The following is an 11,340-nucleotide window of genomic DNA, read 5'->3' on the forward strand; positions in this document are numbered from 1 at the left end:
AGGAAGAAGGATGCCTGAGGGTCTCACTGGAGGAAAGGACTGTCCGTCAGAGTTTTAACATGATGCCATACAGACATCTTCGTTGCAATGAAGGGAGGACTTCGATTTTGATGAAGAAGCACGATACCAAAACGCTGGGCTTCGGCGGACGAGAATTCGTAAGGGGTTCAATGCGCGTCCGCGATACTATTTCCAGTTGGAGTAGCACACAGAGAGAAATCTGCGTCTCCAGGGCATATGTGACAGGTTCTGTCTTTCGGGACAGAAAAACGAGGCATTCTTTTGCGGATGAGAAAGATAACCAAGGGTAGATGACCTCGTAGAGGCACACGAGATCCGTACCTCCCTGTAGACAGGAGCCACACTCCCATGTACAGAATGAAACTGCATCTTCACGCGAAAACACACTAATGCTTCTGAATAGACAACGCTCGATGATGGTTCGATGTAGGCAGTGGTATAGAGAAACCGGCACGTGGAGACTTCCGCTCGTACGCCACCCATTCACGGACAGACTCTTGGTCAAGATGCCTTACGGGAATTGGCTACAACAGAGCGCGGTGGAGATGCGCATGAGGCGAATGAGTTCGTCGCCCCCTGTAGGTTGCAGGTGAATTCTACAAGCTCACATTGAACGGCTTGCCACTGTTGATTACTATTCAGAGGAACTCAAACGCGACAAGAGGATGTCTCTCCTGAATGATATAATGTTCGGTGGCAGACCTCTATCTGATGAGCTTACTGTTTCAATCCTGACGCTGTCGCTAAGCGACTTTAAACATTCTGCACTACACTCTCGTGTTTTGGGGCGAAGACCTCCTGGTTGGTTTTAATGACCAAAGGCAGAGTACTAGACTGAATACCCAAGGAACTGTGTTATCACCAAAAAGACTATAACATACTTCGAGTCATATTAGATACCTATAGTATCTTTCTGTTGTATTTGAGTCATACATTACTGGATCGCGAATTGCACAGAGCATACTGGTACCAGGTAGTCTGGTATCGAAAGCAAATTGCTGATGCTTTCTGATCAGTGATGCGATGTGCAGTAGCATCTACTCGAAATTAGTCTTCCGTGGCTGTACACTGGCAGGGGCGATCGTAATTAACAGGTGCCCATGACCATACTTGGCCTGTAAAAACCGTTACCTGCCTAGACTAACCATACTGCAGAGTCTGCGTACAGGAATGCTCCTCTTTAAGCGAGATCACCACTGCCGGTTCTCCGCAAGTAGCTTGGTTTTCGTGCAGGTATGTCTAGCGTTTTCGTTTATGGACAGTGAATGGAGCGGCAGTAGAGGCAAATGCCTGCGCAAAGAACACGTACAACTGGCAGTCTCTCAATAAACGATTAAGTCCAATATGAAACGGTTCGAGTTTCCATTCTAGCCGCCGTTTGGAAACGACTGTTGTGAACGCCACTCGATGAAGCCTTTGGGACATTCGGCACGCACGGGAGCCGTTCAGCGAATCTCTGGGACAGGATAATGCTAACACCGAACGGACGCCAGCCAAATATACACGAGCGCTGGGGTTAATCTGTCATGCCTGACGACTGGTTCCCTTTTGCTGTGCGACTGAAACGGCAGTTTGACACGTCTCACACTGGAATAGCAGCTCAAGGAGCACAAGATACCTGATTCCTGTCCACAGATTGAAACGAGGCACACAAACATCTCGACAACAATATGATAGCGGTCCTTGCATGTCACGGTATCACGTCACGGGCAAGCTTCAATTGGCCAATATCTGGAATGGACACCGGCGAGAGCTCTCGTTGACCCTTTATGCGAGCTGATGTTGTTCCCCGCCAGTAGACACACTGTGAATGGGTCCACGTAGTTGATATCGCTTCTCTCGACCTCGTGACGATCCGATGCTTTGACCATCTCGAACGGCGAGACAAACAAGGCCGGTATCGTTTGTGAGAACCACTTTAGCAAAAAAAAATTAACGTTCGCACCAACCTAACAGCAACCACCAAAACGAAAACCCCGTGGCAGTAGCCGGTAGAACACGGCCCAACAGCCCGTTCGGACGTGGGTGGAAGCTGGAAGATGTTCTTCCTTACACTGAAGAAATCTGTGAAGCTGCACCACCAGCTCCCGACTTATATGCCAACAGTATTCAAGAAAACGAGGGCAGCAGTGGCGAAGGCAAGCGCACTTCCACTATGGCCGAAGGTATGTTCGCCCGCAGCGCTGAACCAGCCTTGGAACATTTGTGCGCCTTCCTTTGACATTTTCGCCATGGTATCAAAGCCAAGACTGTTGGCAATAAGAACTTGGAGGGGGAATCCCTGCACCAAGAAAACGTTCCCTTCGTTGCGCATGTTGTCTTCCACATTCTGCAGCATCCGGAAGTTCCCGTCGTTCTCGTCCCGACTCCTCAGTTGATGAGGATTCAACATCTTGTAGAACCGCAGCATTGTTTCGGTTGCGACGGGGAGTGGTTGACGAGCTACGTACCAGCGTACATTCTCCTTGCAATCAGGCATGGTTGTGCTTCCGTCGTAGGCAAAGAACTCCGTGTTGGTCAGCTGAAGCATCATCATTACCGACTGCAAATTTAGCGGATGCGCCAGTTCTACCTTCTCGGATTGACCCGCTGCAATCACGAAACAAACATGCATACAAACATTCTATCACATGCAGGCCCCAATGATATTACGGACCGCTGTTCAGTCAGGTGACTCAATAAACTGCAGCTGTCGCCGCTCTACACAGGCCCACCAGTGTGGTAAAGTCCAAGAGTGTGAAACAACACGTGATTCAAATTCGTTGGATTTCCCACAGACAACCCCTTGCATCGAGAATGACTTGAATGAATAACAAACGCCACTGTGTAGTTGTTTGTGAATCTCGGTCTCGCAGCATCTAAGCAGCTGTTGAGCATGTCACGATAGTCGCACCTTGGCTGCTGATCCTTTCGGCGCTAAGAAGAGTGCTGAGCATCCTCTCGGACGGGAGGCTCTTGAGTTCTGCCAGACTCGTCTGATCAAGCTCTTCGCTCATGAATGTCAAGGAGATTACACGCCAGTGGGATGAAGGAAGACTAGGGTCGGAGCCAGAGGAGTGGTCTCGCTTCAGAGCCTCCTCGACGTCGGGAAGGTTGAGAGAGCTTTGAGCGAAGAGCGCGAGGAAAGGGAGAGACGTATGGTTCAAGCTTGTGGACGATTCGTACGACAGCAAGTCGTTCGAATAGTGCCAAATCTGCATTTCAATTTCACGCCGATTCGCCTCGCCTTGAAAGGTGTGTTCAGAGGGGGAGTGAAAGAAGATGTGTTGAGCAGTGTACATCTCCGTCGTGTCTGTGCTAAATAGTGCTCCGAGAGGCGTCATTTGGTCCTCTGGAACGCGGACCTGAAACACCTTCGACGTCTTGTACACTTCGACTTTCGTGAACTGGTGAGGGTAGGTGTAGAAGAAATCCCCGCGCTTCCAAGGCTTAAGCGTTCGAGATGGTTGCGTCCCGGCGAACGCGTTCATATAAACATTTGTCAGATTACGGTACTCCGGCTCCTGTAGCCCCTCAATGTGTAAATCGACTGGCGACTGCTGCATGCCTGTAGCGCACATGCCGCCCCAATCCTTGCCATGTTGCTTGTAGTCCCATTCCGACTCTGGCAACGCGGAGAAGTGAGGGATGGAGCCAACCGCCGTACTGGAGTTTTCTCGCTCCTCAGCCACATCCTGAAGCAAGGAATGGGGGCGGCCGCTATTCTTTCCGGGAGTTTTCTGGAACGCAGCCCTACGTTGGGCACGGACCAGCGTCTCGTGAGCACCGATGGCACTCAGATATTGCGCTTGTGTCGGGAGGTCGTCACGAGTTGCTGTCCCTTGCAGAGACCCTCGATGAAAGGCTAGCGTTGGATTCGACGTGACTGAGACAGCCAGGATGACCAAAAAAGCGACATGCGACCGGGAGATCCGCCCACTCGATCCCCGGATCGCCGCGAAAGGACAGTCTGTCATCGCTTTCCGACAAAGTTACGGTTTACGTTAGTTTGTGGAGCGAGAGAAATCGGACATCAAGATTCACAAGTCCGAGAGCGACAGTGGACAATTGACACACACTCCTGAAGCATCAGACCGGCGCGTTGCGTCCAGTCCCGTCCCCAGTTTCGGCGACGAAATTCGACTGCTAGCCACTCTGCCTGCAGCCGATCTTTTGGGAATCCCGTTGCGTCGCAAGCCGGAGGAAATGCAGAGAGACAGAGGTCAAGAAAAGAAACGCCGGTTCACTGTTTTTGCGTTGAAAGACAACGCGTGAGCTCCACGACGTCTGTTACGCGCGTTGGCTAATTTCTAGCGCTCGCTACGCCTTCGAGACAAGGCCCCTCATCATCGCAGAGGAGAAAATCGTGGCAGCGAGCACCAACATCAGAAACCATCACACGGGCTTTCTCCGAAATTTACCGTGCACGCTGCCAAGAAGAGGGGAGCTGAAAAAGACGCCTAAGAAAACTCAGCAAGATCCCGTGTGCCTCCGGGATTAAAAGACAAAGATTCGCAGCTCATTGCGCGAGGGCGTCTTCCTTGCGTTTGGCGTCAACCGCTGGTGGACAAGACACGCCCTAGCGTGACAGCAACCACGTGGCCGCAAACGACCAGATGACTAGAAAGATTCCGAAAGCTCAAAAAACTACACGTTTTCGCCGTCCTCGGCGCCAAAAGTAACTACAGGCTCTTGAGGAGGGTTGCCGGCACGGGACGCCGTTTTCGCAGATAAACGAGGGACCAAATGAGACACTACCTACCAAGATAGCCACAACCATGGCGGCTGCCACCGCAGAGTGGTTCCAATACCACCGATTAGGACAGCCGAAATATCCCGCTAGGGAACCAGTTATGCTGTCGATATATCTGAATGAAACACCGGTAAGACTGCCACCGATATGGGACCGACTATGCATTTCAGACTTGATGGCGCCCTTGTAGAACATGTTTTGCCACCTGAAACACCCTAACAGTGTCCTTTAGCTAGTGCCGCGGCTGCTGTGTGAATGTCTCGTGGCGCTGAAAATCAGGGTGCGTCTCCACCATTCATAAAAAGCAGACACCGTATACAGCCAGCTTGAAACGGAAGGGACTATCGCACAATAAAAAAGGTAGAGGATGCAGCTGCCAGTCAAGCAGGCCGCAAGAGTATTTGTTGGGTTTACGCTGCAGCTAGCTATTTTCCGTCGGTGAAAAAAAAGCTTCACAACACTTCATCACTCTGAGGACAAGCGAAGTGGCACTTCTGTGGACTGCAAAACTGGTTGCGGGTGTCAGCCTGCATCGAGACACAAGATTTCGCTATTAAGTGATGAGGACGCGAACACCTGCGAACTGCAGATCGAACTGTACCCTAATGACCAACTTTGGAGGATGTAGAATCGTGTGGGTCCGCTTGCTCTACCTGTCTTACAATAGCAGGTCGCCTCTTGCCGTTCGAACATATCACTATTATGGACTGTGGTACGTGAGTCGTTACCGAATTGGCAATTGTCAGTTCTGGGGAACAAAGCAGGCCAAGTGCTGGGAATGCCATCCATGTCACCGTTGACTGTGGCGGCCCGTCTCCACAAAGACCAAGTGACTAGGCGTCCTGGCAACCTTTCACTAACCATCCAGAGATTTATCAGCCTTGAGGGAGTGCCAGGATAATGCCTATTCCCTATTTGCCTTCCCTTTCCCCACGGCTCACAACTTTCTAAGCACAGCCACAGCCAAGTCTTTAGCTTAAACTGGATTGTGTTCCCGCTGTTGCCGATGTCTCCTGCTTCATATTTCACCATGTTTCAGATGTAGGTCGGGAAATCTTTCACTGATATGGAAATCGCAGAGCGGTGATCTGCAGCCGAGTTCCCGTTTACTAAAACTCCATCTGAGTGGATCCGATGGACAATGTAACAGAGTCAAAACTTGTGAGTCGACCCTGCGTTGCAATTTTTGGGTTAGCATTTGAAATCCTATTAATCCACTTGAGTGCGCTACACATTGAGCATCCGTATATGCCAAAGGCGGAAAACAGCCACTCGATGCCATGTTGTGAAGAAGACAAGTTGGTTTGAGCACCTCTGTTCATTTGTTCTATGGGACAAGATGCGCTGCTTCAGGTTGAGGCAAAAACATGTGCAGCAAACGAGTATTCCTTGATACAGGTATACAGAAGTAGAATCCAGCTTTATCACGCCGAGAAGGCAATCCAGGCCATGAATGAACCAAAATCAATGATGTTCTTGTCACACATTTCGCCGCCGTGTACAACAGGTATGCGCTACAGCAGGTATCCACCATTTGCCCTGTCAACGCTGATCGTGTGTAGTAAACCGTCAATCGCCTCAACTCTTAGAACCATCAAATCAGCACTTGATGAGGGGTACGGTGCCCCATCTGGACCAATAATGGATAAAGAGTTGATACCTTGAATAACTACCACAAAGTCTACCGGCACTACACAAAAACATAGCGTGTGGTCTCGGCGCGCAAGACCAAATGGTACAAAACGATTCTAACATCGTCATTACAGAAGTAGGTATTAACAATATACAAGCCATAGCTGACCGTGTAACGGAATTTTCACAATAGAAGCGGTTGCTGTCTTTTAGCAAACGACTGTAAACGAAGGACACCTTCACTTTCACTGACTACTCGACACTCCGCGGGCCATTCATTGACTATTTGCCGTGGGAAAGTAAAAGCGAGTACCGCGATATCAAGGATGTTTGTGTCGTTTCGTAGATTCACAATGGCAAACGCCCCTGTAATATCCCGAAGCGCGACAGGTACATGTAATTCATTCAGTATAGAGGTGAATGCAACAAAAAGGCCAATTTTGCCACATGCGCCTGTTCTAGGGTAATCAGTTGAAAAAACACGGCATACTCGAAATGGGCTAGTCTTATCTGACTGCCACCAAATCAAGCTAACAACCAAATTTGGAATCGCTAAAACAATCGCGATCTTGTTTGCGCGGTCCTGTACGTGGCAGCAATGGTGCTGCAAGACTCTCGATCAGTACTCAGTGTATGAGTCGCGAACCGACACAGAGCTATTCAAGGTAAGTTTTTTTTCTAAATACACAGGCGCGCAGCTTGCTAGACATGTTTGGGTCCTCTTTTCTCTTTTGACGCAAACTTGACACGAAGCAGCCCTGTGGTGTGCGCTTGATCCTGACTGTGACGACACACAGTTGCATGCCCTGTTCCGCATGCGACGTAGATGAACAAGCAACAAATGAAATAGGATGCCACGACCCCATTGTACAAGATTGCCCATCCACATTAACAAATGCCATATTTTTGTCAGTTGTAATCTCTCGCGGACGTTATTCTACAATTGTCGAGTGCCATGGTCCAGTTAGACTGCTCAAAAGCAACTCAGACAGAGGATGGAGCCTCGCGCAGTTCTTCACCTTCTTCAGTCGCCAGGAGGTGTACGTGCAGTTGCAAAGACAACGCTGCTTTTCTGTCACCTACACCCCTCCCGTCCGTCCTTTCCTTGCAGTCTCATGTTGCCCGAAGCTGCGTTGGTGGCGCAGCATTTACTTTTCCGCTGCAGCGCCAGGGCTTTCATGTCAACTGCATATACACCACACAATTCGTAGACATGTACGTCCACGAAGGTACAATTCTATCGCCGCTGGCCTTGCGCACGCTTCTTGAAGGCGTATCGCCTACGCCATCTGCTCTGCATCGAATGCTCGAGAATGAAAATTGCGCTCTGTGCTTGAAGTACGCAGCTAGTGGCAGAGCTGCAAAGTGCGAGCGAGAACACGAGACTGACGTGTGCAGCGCCGCCGAGAAGGCAAGGCACTCCGATGCTACCGCTCCGCAGTCAACAGAGAACAGCAAGCGCTCACTCCGAGGTTGGTCTACACGACCACACAATTACATTGCATCGGGTTTCATTGGCAGCCGTCCGCTCATTTCCGAATTTTCTCGCTGGCTTTACAGGATTCATGACATCTACGCCAAGGAAAACTGCACCCGTCCACTCTACCTATGTGATCCCGTGCTTGGTGACGGTGGTCATGTCTATGTGCCTCCAGAATGCCTTCCAGCGTACGCCCGCCTTCTGCTGCCACTCGCAGACATCATTACTCCGAACTCCTGGGAAGCAATGTGGCTAGCTGCCTACGCTGAACAGTCTGCGTCGAATCTATCCGGTTCACAAAAATACGCTCAGCAGGAAATGGCTTCCGAAGACGAGCCACCACATGAACAAAGAAGGGATCCGGCGTCCGGAGGCGCAGGCGCTGGCTGGCAGCCGTTCACGAGTTCTGATGGCCATGAGGGGGTACATCCTGTGAGTGCACCTAGAACGATATCAGATGCGGTGTTCCTAGTCAACCAGCTTCACACATTTGGTCCCGAAATTGTTATAATCACTTCGGTGGATCTTCCCGATGAAGTCAGCGGGCCGATTAACGACGGAACCCAGGGGTCGTCACAGCGGGTTGCAGAACGCGAGGAGTCTTCTGATTCGGCCTCTTATTTATATCTGATTGCTTCTCGCCAAGCCAGAAACTCGCCTCGTTGCACGCCATCGTGTTGGAGTCCAGCCGGCGTAAGAGAACTTAAATGTTCTGTCCACCCGCAAAACGACCATCTCGCGCTTTCAGCTGCAGCCGGCTCTGCGTCAGCCCGTGATGTTCAGGGACAAAGTTTAACGGGTGAGGAACGGGATGATAACCAGACTGACCTGAAAACGCGTTTGTCAAGGTGCAGCATGCACGTGTCCACACCCACAGGATTTTCACACTCATCGAAAGCCTCTCCTTTGAAAGGCTCATCCGAGGGGCCACTCTTAAGGGAAAAGGCCCAGATTCCTTCAAACCCTGGAGAACATGAACGGCAGACACTGCAGAAGGATCTTGTGACAGAGTCAGAAGATGGAGACGTCGTCTATGTTGTGCGTTTCCCGAAACTGGCGACACCTCTCTGCGGCACCGGAGACACATGGGCTGCTCTTTTTCTAGCGGCTTTCCACAAATCCCGCTTCTGCCTCCGCACAGCCATTGAGATCGCGCTGTCCGGCACGCAGGTAAGAGCGGAGAAAACTCAGCAAAGTCGGTGAGGAGGGATATCTTGTGTGGTGAAAAGGCCCCGCTCTACTTGATAGACGAATGCCTTTCCTTGGCGTGCAAACTGCGTCGTATAACGACTAGACCCACAACGCGCAGGACAGATGATACAGGTTCTGATCACTTGCTGTCTGCTCTCTTGTATTACGTTGCAGGCGGCGATCCGCCACACATTCAAGCTTCACGGACGTTGCAGCGAATGCATCGACGTCATCGGTAGCTGCGGTGCAGTGGACGCCGCTCCTGTTCTCCATCGAGCAGTACGGATTCAGCGGTCATGTACAAGGATGTTGCCTTCTGGTAGAGAATAGCTTGTGAAGAGAAGATGTACAACATATCCGCCGATTGCCGTTTTGTTGTACCACGTTCCACGTTTATGTACTGACTCCGAACACACAACACAACCAACGCGCCCATCTGGAGGTGACAACAAACCAATGAACAGTCAAAGGGATTTGAGCTCTGTTTCAGTCTCCTATGGTCCTGATCCACGTTCTTGTGTCAAGGTAATTGTTCTTTGACTCATTACACAGTAGGAATGTCGATAAATGCGTTTATGGGACGCTACGGGAGATACATGTGTCTATTTCGGGCTTCTTAAACCGTCTAGGAAACGCAATTTCAACGCCGACGAAGCCTTTTGTACCTTGTATTAATTCGCTAATCATTCATGATTCTTTATGACCGCCGACGCCACGTGATGTGTACCAGCCACAGGGGGTTCGCAGCTTCGACTCGTCAATTTCGCTTGAAGGGAGAAGCATTCTCTAGGGGGGACTGCGGGGAACCGCTGTTCTAGTACTCTCACGATAGGCCGCTTATAGGTTCAATCTCCGTACAGTTTCTGTCTTTCTGAACATAACTTTTGAGATGGAGGCGCTTTCATTTTGCGGAAGTCTCCTAAACAAGCAAACTTCCTTCTCCCGAACCGTTTTTTCGAGGTTGTTAGTTTAGGGCTTTCCAGCTATTCGTGACACGGAAACGGTGAAGACCGCTTTGCGCAGTCTGATGCCCACGGGTACACACCTGAAGATATAGTAAGGGCGTTCGTGCCACCAGACTGAATAGGCTCTGCGATGAAAGACCTCATCGCTCTTGACGCAGTGATAACGTTGCGTGGGGCGTGAAATAGTAGTGGCTTCACTCAATAACATAACATGCAGGAAAAGGGGCGACACGGAAGATGATCCAAACAAGCTGGATACACAAGACATATTAATTCAGGAAACAAGTATGGAGACGGTAATTTTGGAGCATACATCTTTGGCAGTCCACTCCGTTGTACCGTTGCCATACTAAAAACACATTAGAGAAGTTGCGAAACGGAGAGACAATGCTGAGCGTCAAACCAGAGGGATCCCAAAATGCATCCCCGAAAGCAAGCAACACTACAGTCAGTGTAACGTGGTGTCAAAGTGTCCAGACTTGCAGGTGCAGATAGGAATTGCACAGTCGGCCACAGCTAAAGAAAACTGTAGCTTTTTCTGGTGCTGCTAGCTCTGCATAAGAACTTTCCTGTCAGTGTCCCCATTCTAATGGCAGACGCAGCAATGACTTAACGCCTGAGGTCTATTAGAAACCGGGAAACATTTGCATCCTTTTTTTTCTAGGCGCCCCAAATCGGATGAGTGTGGCCATTCGCGAGCGACTTGTGAGCCGAATCGTTTCATAGGTCTGTCTGTGAACGCCTGTGTAAATGCTGTGTCCGAACAGGTGACCCTATCCTGTATAGCTGCTCCGCTTTGAGCGAGTGGTACGGGGAAATGCCGAATTCACATGCTGTTCGTTGTCAAGCTTCTTGTGATTACAGTAGAGTCGCCTGGTAGAAGTACATTAAGCTCTGACAATACGGATGGTGGTGTTCCTGTAACTTCTGGATCAAGGCCAGATGTGTCGCGAACATATCAGTCTCCTCGTACTGGAGAACTTCCAGATTTGCGCATTCACTCGTGTCAAGGTTGGGTGATTTTATGCGAGATGCTCCGGCTTCGATCGGGTGTCACTGCGGTCCCGCTCAGTGCCGACACACAGTGGACATTTTTTGGTATAACTAGAGGAACGCGTCCCTGTGACGCTGACAGAACGGCTACACTTCAGCCGCCGAAGTGGATCTTGGACGGACATGGCCGGGGGTGCAGGTTACTCACATGTGCGTCATACCGCCTGCTTCGTCCCCTCAAAACAGAATTATGAAGGGCAGAGATCAAGTCTTTCATTGAGGAGCGCCGTGTCGAGTGGCTCATGATACCATGAGACAGTTTGGGA

At 50.3% G+C, this 11,340-nt stretch overlaps 3 protein-coding genes across 3 annotated transcripts; 2 read left to right on the forward strand and 1 right to left on the reverse strand.

Moving 5' to 3' along the window:
- Positions 1-9: 9 nt before the first annotated feature.
- TGME49_297065 (hypothetical protein) lies at positions 10-634 on the forward strand (the record flags this gene model as incomplete). Its single annotated transcript, XM_018782300.1, has 2 exons — positions 10-158; positions 464-634. Exons 1-2 carry the CDS (start codon positions 60-62, stop codon positions 632-634), a joined length of 270 nt encoding a protein of 89 aa, XP_018638342.1. The 5' UTR covers positions 10-59.
- Positions 635-1,250: 616 nt separating this feature from the next.
- On the reverse strand, positions 1,251-5,091 carry TGME49_297070 (hypothetical protein). The gene is made up of 2 exons (XM_002371096.2): positions 2,915-5,091; positions 1,251-2,610 (listed from the first exon to the last, which is right to left on the reverse strand). Exons 1-2 carry the CDS (start codon positions 3,975-3,977, stop codon positions 2,114-2,116), a joined length of 1,560 nt encoding a protein of 519 aa, XP_002371137.1. The 5' UTR covers positions 3,978-5,091; the 3' UTR covers positions 1,251-2,113.
- Positions 5,092-7,300: 2,209 nt separating this feature from the next.
- TGME49_297080 (pyridoxal kinase) lies at positions 7,301-9,954 on the forward strand. Its single transcript, XM_018782301.1, has 2 exons — positions 7,301-9,035; positions 9,231-9,954. Exons 1-2 carry the CDS (start codon positions 7,341-7,343, stop codon positions 9,384-9,386), a joined length of 1,851 nt encoding a protein of 616 aa, XP_018638343.1. The 5' UTR covers positions 7,301-7,340; the 3' UTR covers positions 9,387-9,954.
- Positions 9,955-11,340: the final 1,386 nt, after the last annotated feature.

Source organism: Toxoplasma gondii, chromosome II, assembly GCF_000006565.2.
Source record: "Toxoplasma gondii ME49 chromosome II, whole genome shotgun sequence".
Classification (NCBI taxonomy): Eukaryota; Apicomplexa; class Conoidasida; order Eucoccidiorida; family Sarcocystidae; genus Toxoplasma; species Toxoplasma gondii.

Excerpts from the sequence above, each read along its gene's own strand:
- TGME49_297080 (XM_018782301.1), top strand. The coding sequence starts at position 7,341 with ATGGTCCAGTTAGACTGCTCAAAAGCAACTCAGACAGAGGATGGAGCC. Across the intron at positions 9,036-9,230 it reads TCGCGCTGTCCGGCACGCAG|GCGGCGATCCGCCACACATT; the intron begins GTAAGAGCGGAG and ends ATTACGTTGCAG.
- TGME49_297070 (XM_002371096.2), bottom strand. The coding sequence starts at position 3,977 with ATGACAGACTGTCCTTTCGCGGCGATCCGGGGATCGAGTGGGCGGATC. Across the intron at positions 2,611-2,914 it reads CGAAAGGATCAGCAGCCAAG|CGGGTCAATCCGAGAAGGTA; the intron begins GTGCGACTATCG and ends TCGTGATTGCAG.